We start from the raw sequence: 10,261 nt of genomic DNA on the forward strand, positions 1-10,261 counted from the left end.
GGGCCGCCGGGCTGTGCGAGGAAATAAGAGGCTGGGCCGCCGCCGCCCGAGAGCCTCTCGGGGGCGGCCGCGGCCCCGCCTCCGCCGGCCTCCCTGCCCGACGGCGGCCGGCTGCCTAGCGGTCAGCCACCTTCCCAGAAACCCCGGGAGCAGGCGAGCGACGCGCCACGCGCTCCTCTAGAGGGGCCTCTCCCGTTCCCGCCGCCGTCCATCTTGGAGCCGGGCAAAAAAATTAACGCAGGGCCTAACCTCGCTCCGCGACAGGTGGGAACCGAAGACCGAAGGACCACGACGGGGACGTACAGCGACAGTCACCCTAACCGCATGGGTGCCTCAAGAAAGAGCGCGCGCTTGTGCAGGGGGGGAATTTATGGCTCAACCCGACTCCAATATGGCGACCGGGGCTGACGTAGCACACTCTCGCGAGAGCAAAAGCTCGCGATTTGGAGGACCCGCGCTTCCGCCTCGGGGGCGGGATCCCCCACAGATGGCGGGTCTGTAGAGGCAGACCTGCAGTGAGGGGGCAGGGCCTGAGCGCCGCAGTGCATTCTGGGGCTGCTTCCCTGGGGCGGGACCTAAAGCCAGGCCAAAGCGCGGGAATGATAAAAGTACGGGTCGCGGAGGCTCTTCGCGCTCCGGAGTTACACAGAACGTGGTGACTTCCGAGGTACTACCCCCGTGGTAACCGTGCCTTTTTCTCTCTTCCCGAATCCAAGCCCCCGCCGGAGGACGCGACCGGCGCGCTGTCCCGGGCATGTCCAGGACATGAGAACTGCGATCGCGATGGTGGCCAGGCCAGCCCCGACCTGCGTCGAGGCTCGTGACCCTTTAGACGTCGGGATCCGCGCCTGAAACGGGGTCAGAAGCGGACCCGCCGCGAGGGTGTGAAGAGGGAATGAGAATATCAGTGCAGAATGTGTCCCGGAGAACTTGGCGTGGGGGCGTCGCCATCCCCGCCCCCCTATCCTGCCCTCGCTTTCCTTCGGTGAAGATCAGGAACGTCTTGCCCGGGCTCCCACCAGTTGTCATTTAATAAGTGGCAGCCCTTCAGCTATTGATGAGTGTCTCTTAGGAAGTAGCTTTTTCCAGACGTGTCCAGAAAGGATCCAGGATACAATTCTGATACAGTCGTTCCAATGCAGCGTTCCCTTTGTTGGCTCAACTATAATGCCTCTGTACCTAACGCTATTTTCTCTTAATATTTTAATAGGGATCCGAACTCTGAAAGGTACTCCACCTTGCAAACAGACTAGAGAAGCTCAAGCCAGCTGAAGATGAAGGCATTGCAGACCATTTGCAAGCAGCTCAGGGGGTTTTCTGTAGAGCCAGCCCTCCTTGCTGGTTTCTGCACTTCCTCTTATTCCTGTGGCCCGAAGAAGAAAAACCCTTACGAAGAAGTGGACCAGGCCAGATACTCTCGGTTAGTAAGGTCGGTCTTGTCCTTCCGAGACCCCGTCCAGACTCCAGAATCGCTGCTGGAGGAAGATGCCTTACTCTTTGGACCTGTGAGTAAGGCTAAGCCCGCAAAGCAGGAGGAGGCCAGAGCTCCCCGGAACTGGTTTCCTATCTTCAATCCTGAGCGGAGCCTGAAACCAAACACAGGGCAGCCTTCAGCTCCTTTGAAAATCCGCCTGCAAAGGAATTCGATACCAAGTGTGACCCGGGTCCTGCAGCGGACTATGACTGCGGAACAGATTTTCTACTTGGAGAGGTGGAGACAGCGAATGATTCTGGAGCTGGGCGAAGATGGCTTTGCAGAATATACTTCAAGTAATTCCCTTAATTCTGGTTCTGTGCTCGCTGTGCTTTCTAGAATATAGAGCTTTGGCGTCAAAAGATGATGAGGCTCTTTAGAAAACACTTTACTAGAAAGGAACTACTGGACTTTCAAATAATTAGCCTTAACTAGTGCTTCGTATATGTGAACTCAATCCTTATGACAGGCCCACGAAGCATAGATGTATTATCCTTATTTTAAAGCAGAGATCAAATAATCTGACTAAATATGTAAAATGCATTTGTTTGGTAAACTATAAGCAATATCAGAGTTGCTTGCGTTTTTCTTTTTTTCTTTTCTTTTTTTTTTTTTTTTCTTCTTTTTTTTGCCGTACCGGGGATCAAACTCACAACCTTGCACTTGCCAGGCAGGCACTGTGCCACTGAGCTAAGTCCCCAGCCCCTATTTTTTTGGGCTTTTTGAGGTAGGATTTCGCTCTACAGTTCAGGCTGCCCTCAAACTCACTTTGTAGCCCAAGTTGGCCTCACAGTGATCCTCCTGCCTCAACCTCCCAAGTGCTGGGATTACAGGTGTGTGCCACCACGCCTGGTACTTGTTTTTCTTGATAATGCAAGTCAGTTGCTTGCTGGCAGGATTCGGGTTGTTTGGTAAGCATTCTGTGCAGAATCAAGTAAATGCCCACTTGACAGTTCGATGTATCAGTGTGAACTGATGGTGAATTTAAAAGCCCAGACATGAAGCAGGAACAGCAGTGATCTAGGTCAGTTGGCCTAGTTAGATGTTCTTGGTTAAGAAATAAACTTGAGCCTTTAAGTCCTACCTCAGATAAGCAAGGAAAACAGCTTCCCTAAAAAGCGTACTCCAGTGAGAACCAGACTGTTGACGTGGATCAGTGAGGTAGTCCGTGAGGGCTACCTGGTTGTCCTTGGCTACAGACATTCCTTACCTTTTTTGTTTTTTTGATGCTGGAATCAAACGAGGACCTCACACTTGCCAGGAATGCGCTGTGCCGCTGAGCTGTATCCCCAGCCTCATTTTTTAACTTTTGCTTCCTCAAGAGCAGCACCCTGCCGGCACACAACCACCTTTATTTTGAGAGGAGTGTACTTGTCTTTGGGCATCTTAGAGAAAACATGAGGGGGCATGGTGTACCTGTGCGATCCCAGCATTCTGGGAGGCTGAGGCAGGAGGATCACAAGATTGAGCCTAACCAAGAGATAGGGATGTGACTCAGTACAAAGGCCCCAGATTCAACACCCAGTACTGAAAAAAGGAAAGAAACACAGTGTAAGTGTGTTAACCCATTAATTTGCTGACACACTATGCAGTCACGTATATTTCAAAGGCAGTTACTAACTGTGTGGATGGCAGTGGGTTATGGCAAGAAAGGTCAAGGCCCTTGCCCCTTAAAACATCTCTCCGTGGCGTGGGGCGAGGACAGTGTGCAGGGGCTGCTGCTTAGGATGCCTGGTCAGTGATGACCACCAAGCTATGCTCTGCTTTCCGAGCACGCTGCAGAAGAATTTGTGAGTGACATCGCCAGTTCTTTATTTGTCCCACCAGAATGTAGAATTGATTGTTTCCTCATGGGGAGTTCCTTTTCCTTGAGCCAGGAGTGTAACAGCTCCCCAGAGTCCTAAAATGACTGATGAGCTAAAGGAAAACCTGCTGGTCACAGGGAACCTAGGGTGTGTAGCTCTGGGCAGAGTAAGGAAGGTGCTGGTGGCTAAGCCCTTCACACTGGAGAGGATGCCGGGTGTAGTGGTGCACACCTGTCATCCCAGCACTTGGGAGGCTGAGGCAGGAAGATCGCCGTGGGTTTGAAGCCATCCTGGCTGCATAGTTCAAGGCCATCATGCACTGCATAACAAGACCCAAAAACAAAAACAAAAAAAGATACAGGAGGGGAACTTCTGTTTGCAACGTGAATGAGCCCTGGTGGATACTTTCATGCAGTTAGCTTTGTTGCTGTAGATTAGCACTCTGCTGTGTTTCTCCTGAACTCACTGTAAACCTGACGCAGGAGCAGGGTCACTTTTTCACAGAGCACAGCTGCATACAAATTAGGGTGAGGACAGAGTGAGCGGGAGGAAGAAGGGAGTGTTTCGGAACCACCAGTGGTTCACTGGGCTGGAGAGGCTGTCTGAAAAGTACCAGGCAGACCCACTTCTTTTTGCTGGGTCCTGTAGGAGCCCAAAGTGCAGAGATGTGCTGGAGCTGGCGTTCTTCCCAGCACTCACATTTTTCCCAAAAATCACTTCTCTCTCTTTTTTTTGTTTGTTTTTTTTTCTGGTACCGGGAATCGAACTCACGACCTCACGCTCGCCAGGCAGGCACTGTGCCGTTGAGCTAAATCCCCAGCCCCACAAATCACTTCTTTTGAAGGTTGGTGAGAGTGAGCAATCTGATTTTTTTTCTTTTTTGGCTTTTTGAGACAGGGTCTCGCTATGCAGTTCAGGCTGGCCTTGAGCTCACTTTGTAGCCCAGGCTGGTCTTCAACTCGCAATGATTCTCCTGCCTCAGCCTCCCGAGTGCTGGGATTGCAGGCGTGCATCACCACACCCAGCTAGCAATCTGATTTATAAGTATTAATCATAGTGGAAAGGGCTGGAGTTTAATTTTTTTCTCTGTTTCACTAATTTTTTTTTAACCCTAAAGTATCAGCCACCAAGCCAGGCATGGTGGCGCACTCCTGTCATCCCAGCACTCAAGACTAGCCTCAGCTATGTAATGGGTTCAAAGCAACCTGGACTGCGTAGTGAGACCCCGTCCCAAAACACACACATATACACACACAAAATACCAGCCATCCTACCAGTTCTAGCATCAGAATATTGAAGATGCATGATTTTTTTTTTTTTTAGGTACTTGTATGGAGAATTGAAAACATCTCGTTTCGTTAATTTCTTTAGCTCAATACTCTGACTTGATGCTACTTGTAATAAATCTACTCTTGTGTCATATTTTACTTTTATAAAAGGAATATTTAATATCCTGAACCTGATATCTAGATTTCCATGTTTGCAGCCACTGTGTGAAGCATGTAGCCAGGGTTAGATGTGCTTTGGGGAATGAATCATCCTGGTGAGGCTGGTAGAGAAGCAGTTTTTCTTGAGGAGGAGATGGTACCTGGGGCTCAAACCCAGGTTGCCAGGTGCTGGCCACGGAGAAAACCCAGCTCTTCCAGTTGCAAACAGCTTTGTCTTTGGGTTGGCTGAGTCTGTAGATGAACACTCCATCTCTTTGGTGTAGATTTTAATTCTGTGAGTCTTACATTTCCTTGGGCCTTTCATGTACTAATCATTTCACATGAGCCAAGTATATGTGGAGGAGAGTAATTTAGCTCCTAGTTGAATTCCACTTCCCCCTCCCAGGAATTTCCCTGGAGCAGTTCTGCACTTTTTGCTGATGGTAGAACTGACCTCTCTTGAGTCTCTGTGACAGAGGCTTGCAGGTGAGATGTGGCTTCTGGTTCCCTCATTGGCTGAGACTGATCTCCACCTCCACCTGAGCGCGTGCCCTGGTCTGTCTCCCCAGGGAGCTGCTCCAAGCCCAGGTTGAAACCCTTGCTATAGAGACCAGGGTGCTATCTGGCTTTTGCTTCCCCCAAATCCCACCACATCCAGTCATTTTCATTTGTGTGTGACTTGATTTTCATGTCTGGCAGTCACCGATCCTGTTAATAAAAGGATTCCCTAGCTTAATTATGTTCAGATGTAAAAAGAACTAAATTTCTAATGATTTTTTCGTATAGCTATTTAATCTATAAAATTAGATGTTTATATACAATAGATGCGCTCCCATAACTCCCTGATCTTCAGTTCTAGGTTGGGCCTAATTCTATTAGAAATACTTCATTTTTAATGTGTTTCATTTCTGAATTACTCTAATTCCTTTGATTTTTGAAAATGCATTCTTAGTTTTCATAAGAAGCTGAAATTCAGTGTTTTAGGGCTTGCCACATAAAGATAACTTTCTGTGATTTTTTTTAACTTGGTATCAGAGATTTTCAGAGCATTTGGGTTTTAGCACTAGCTTTGGTTTTGTTTTCCTTTCCCTTGATTTTCTCTCCAGACATCTTTTTACAAGGGAAGCGCTTCCACGAGGCCTTGGAAAGCATACTCTCAGCCCCGGGGAGCATAAACGAGGGCGATGACAGTGTGCTCCACTGTGGCTACATCACAAGCGTGCAGCACCTTCTGAAAGACGTGCGCGGTGTGCGCGCACTCGAGAGTGCCGTGCAGCACGGGACCCTGAAGTACGCGGGGCTGGTGGACTGCGTGGCTGAGTATCGGTGAGTCGGAGGCTGTCTCCCGCCCGCCATGGTGGGGCGATTGTCCTGACACCGTCAAGAGAAATTCTTTTCCTTTCAACCCTGGCTGCAGGTACTATGGCCTCTGCCTCTTGAAAGTAAGACCGGGCTGAGCATAGTGGTGGCACATGCCTGGAACCCCAGCCCTCTAGGAGGCTGAGGCAGGAGGGTGGCAAGTTTGAGCCCAGACTGGACAAATTAAAAGCACAGTGAGGGGCTGGGGATTTAGCTCAGCGGCACAGCGCCTGCCTGGCAAGCGCAAGGTGATGAGTTCGATTCCCCGTACCAGAAAAAAAAAACCAACAACAAAAAAAAAGGCACAGCTCAAAATTTAAAAAAATAAATAAGTTTAACCGATATGAGAAGTAAAAGAATTGGCTGTTGGGCAGGAGGCAAGGGCAGGTGCTGTGGGTTCGAGCCATGTTGTCCTGGGCAGTTGATATTCCGCGTCTGCACATGTTCCAGTAGCCCTGCCATGGCCTGGCTTCCCGCTGTGCCCCTTCCCTGAACCTAGATATCAGCTGTTAGCGCCAGTTGGATTCTAGCTTTTTGTTTCCTGCTTCTCATTGTTTTCTGTTTCCCTAATTTTTCCTCTTTTTTTTTTTTTTCTTTCTTTCTGTGTTCCTGTTCCCTAAAGACCGCACTATGATCCATTGGCCCTGAAAGTTGCCTCTTCCTGGCTTCCAGGCAGTGGCTGATGAGATAGGAACTCCGTCTCTCTCTCTGCTGACTACTGCCTTTTGTCGTCGTTGTTTGTTTTTATTTTTTGAGACAAGATCTCGCTATGTAGTTCAGGCTGGCCTCAAACTCACAGCAATCCTCCTGCCTCAGCCTCCTGAGTTCTGGGATTACAGATGTGAGTCATCACACTCAGCCTTGCCTGCTGCTTTTATTTTTTTGGTTGTTTTGTGGCTTTTTTTTTTTTTTTTTTTTTTTTTTGGTACTGGGAATCAAACTCAGAACCTTGTGCTATGCCACTGAGCTATATCTCCAGTCCAGGCCTGCTGCTTTTAGACTGTTGCCCTGTTGCCTTCTGATTCCTGACTAACCACTAGGAACCTCTTCCCAGAACAGCACAGGAGCTGTGACAGGATTGTCCCCAGAGTGCTTTATTAAGCTCGGTGGTAGAGGGCGCACCCAGCCCTGTGCAGGCCCTCGGGTTCCATCTCCAGCACCGCAGAGCAACAGGACAGTGGACTCGGGCGTCTAGAACTGTGTGGAGCGCGTGACAGTTCTGTGGCATCATGGCCTCATATCTGAGAAGAGCTCCAGTTGCCCAGAAATGCGACAGCTATTTCTGGCTCCCTCTAGAGTCCCCGAGGGAGCCACACAGTCATTCACTTCCGCCCACGGCCTGTAAGACGTCCCTGACATCAGCAACTTCTCATACAGATTATAAACTACATCCTTAGCACCGCTATCTGGTTTTTGTTCTTTCTTTTTTTTTTTTTTTCATTACTGAGAATCGAACTCAGGACCTTGCCTTGGCCAGGCAGGCGCTGTGCCACTGAGCTAAATCCCTGGCCCTGTTCTTTCAGTTAGCGCAACACGTGATGGCACACGCCTGTAGTCCCAGCACTCTGGGAAGCTATACAGGAAGATCACAAGTTCAAGCCCAGCCTGGACAACTTAGTGACTTAGCAAGACCCTGTCTCAAAGTGAAAAATAAAAAAGGGCTGTGGATGGAGCTCTGTGAAGGCTCCAGGTTCAATCCCTAGTACCAGGAGTGTTTTTAACAGGGTGGGGACAGAGGGTGGAGGCAGACCAGCAGCCCGCAGTAGGCAGTGCTGCGTCAGTAGGTGGCGCTCGTCAGGAACTGCACACAGGAGGCGGCTCCAGCCTGAGCCAGTCCTGCAGAGCCTGTCTGGTCTCCCCTAGGGGTGAGCTGTGCGTGATCGACTGGAAGACGTCAGAGAAGCCAAAGCCCTTCCTGCGGAACACGTACGACAACCCGCTGCAGGTGGTGGCCTACATGGGCGCCCTGAACCACGATGCCAACTACAGCTTCCAGGTGAGGCTGCGCTCGCCCGCGTGTCTCTCACCTGGCTCCAGCCTTCTCTTGCCCGAGAAGCACCGTTCCCTCCTTCCCGGGCTTCTTTCCTCTGTTCCTCTTGCTCGCAGTCCATGCTTCAGTGTCCTGCCTGCCACCTTGGCGTCCCCATGGGTCTTCAGTGTGCTCTTTTTTCCTTTGTGGCTTTCTGAAGCAGGATCTCGCTGTGTAGTACATGTTGGTCTTGAACTCCCTGTGTAACCCAGGCTGGCCTCAGACTCACAGCGATCCCCTTGCCTCAGCTTCCAGAGTGCTGGGATGACAGGCGTGCGCCACTGTGCCCAGGACTGTGTTCAGTCTTTAGTCAGCACCTCGGAGGTAGATATAACTGGAGTCAGGAGACCCTCCTGGAGGTGGCGTGGTCCTGAGGTAACAGCCCTGACCTGTGGGCTCACAGGATCCTTGCACCCGCCCGTCTCTGTGCAGGTGCGGTGCGGCCTGATCGCAGTGGCCTACAAGGACGGCTCCCCCGCGCACGCCCACTTCCTGGACGCAGAGCTCTGCTCCCACTACTGGGCCAAGTGGCTGCTGCGCCTGGAGGAGTACTCGGAGAAGGACAAGAAGGACAAGAGCCCAGATGGCCAGGAGCCAGGGGCGGGTGAGGACGCGGCCGGAGCAGGCGCTGCTCTCCCCGCTGGGGCAGAGGGGTCACGGCCTCCCGCTCACTGAAACCAGAGCGACCACGTCCGCAGAGGCAGGAGGGTTCCTTTGTTGAAATGTGCTGCTGCTGCAGGCCAGACTGAGAAGCCAGACCCACCCGGATTTCAAGAGCTAACATCAGCCTGGGGCACCAGTGGGGCAGCAAGTGCAGGCACCTCTTGGCCCCCTTGGGGCTTCCTTGTCCCTGGCACAGCGCCCAGAGCTCAGCTGAAGATGGAGGGGCTGGAGGACCACACTCCAGCCCGCCACCACCCAATGCTGCCCTACACATGTTGCACAGACTGAGCTTCTCTATATGTTTCCATTAGGGCAATAAGCTCTTTCGTTATGGTTTCGTTTTTTTGTTTTGTTTTTTTTTTTTTTTTTTAAAGAATAAAAGAAGGATAACATAATAATAGGGGGCACTTAGCAAATTACAGACAAAATGGTAGGAAATTATCAATGGTTATCGTTTTACATATTATTGTCTACAAAATAGTTTCTCAGGAAAACAAATAGACAAATAATAGTGAGTTACAGACAAAAGAGGTAGGAGATTATCAAGAGTTGTTGTACTATACTTTGGTATCTTCAAAGTGGCTTCTAAAGAAAATAAATAGAGCTATACATGAGTGACCTATTGAAAAATCATTAACTCTTCTCAATGGTTGTTGTAGGAAACACATAATAATAAACATACATCCATTTATGAAATAGGATAGGAACATTACAAACTTTACACAGTTATGGATAGATTAGTAGGAAAATATCAATGGCTGCTGTAATACGTGGTGGTATCTTCAGAGTGGTTTCTCAGGAAGACAGAGATATGCAAGAGGGACCTATTAAGTAGTTACAGCCTAAGGGTTGTCAAAAATAGTATATTACCTCCTCACCAGTGACTCCTTTCAGTGAGGTATGATGGCTGGAAGGAAGGCCAGGATTGAAAAGAAGGACCGAGAGACTTGCACCTGTGTCTAGCAACAGGCTGTTTTCTTGTTCCTCCATAGTCATGATTACCCAGGGCTCCTCGATGGAGATGACAGTCTGGCCAGAGGGAGAAGGCAGACGATGCCCCAAGCCCTCTCATTCCTGTTGGACTAACTGGTAGCATGGGTCTGAGCTCTGGGGCCTCCACCCCAGAGGGCAGACCGATCTCCAGTGGTCTCCTTTGCATCCAGGGCATGGCCCATGGGGCTTCTTAGGGCAGTTCCTCTTGAGGTGGCCTGGCTTTTAACAGTGGTAGCAGATGAATGCAGTTGTCGAGTTCTTCTTGGAGCCCCGGGAATCAGACCTGGGATCTGTTTCTCTTAGTGGTGCAGCAAAAGCAGCTGCTTTTTCTCAGTCTCTTTGTTTTCTCTCCTTGGCCTCCTCCTCATCATGGCTATAGAATACTGAAGAGGCAATTCTTACTAACATCTCAAGTGAGCTATCTGGGGCGAAAGCCATTCTTTGTAGCTTTTTCTCTCCAGCTTCCCATTGCTTTGGGACCCCACAACCAGTTAGTGTCCTCTCCCCAACT

The 10,261-nt window shown here is 50.1% G+C and overlaps 2 protein-coding genes across 2 annotated transcripts in view; one reads left to right on the forward strand and one right to left on the reverse strand.

The window, feature by feature from the left end:
* Positions 1–367, reverse strand: part of Snx5 (sorting nexin 5) — a gene marked incomplete in the record, with an annotated part of 18,927 nt that extends 18,560 nt beyond the window's left edge. The window contains 1 exon segment of the mRNA XM_005380914.2: positions 250–367.
* A 120-nt stretch (positions 368–487) lies between these two features.
* Positions 488–9,090, forward strand: Mgme1 (mitochondrial genome maintenance exonuclease 1). The gene is made up of 5 exons (XM_005380913.2): positions 488–667; positions 1,211–1,770; positions 5,813–6,032; positions 7,929–8,061; positions 8,527–9,090. The coding sequence occupies exons 2-5, from the start codon at positions 1,275–1,277 to the stop codon at positions 8,767–8,769; spliced, it is 1,092 nt and encodes a 363-aa protein (XP_005380970.1). The 5' UTR covers positions 488–667; positions 1,211–1,274; the 3' UTR covers positions 8,770–9,090.
* Positions 9,091–10,261: the final 1,171 nt, after the last annotated feature.

The sequence above is a fragment of the Chinchilla lanigera genome, unplaced genomic scaffold (genome assembly GCF_000276665.1).
Source record: "Chinchilla lanigera isolate Chin_1 unplaced genomic scaffold, ChiLan1.0 scaffold00014, whole genome shotgun sequence".
NCBI lineage: Eukaryota > Metazoa > Chordata > Mammalia > Rodentia > Chinchillidae > Chinchilla > Chinchilla lanigera.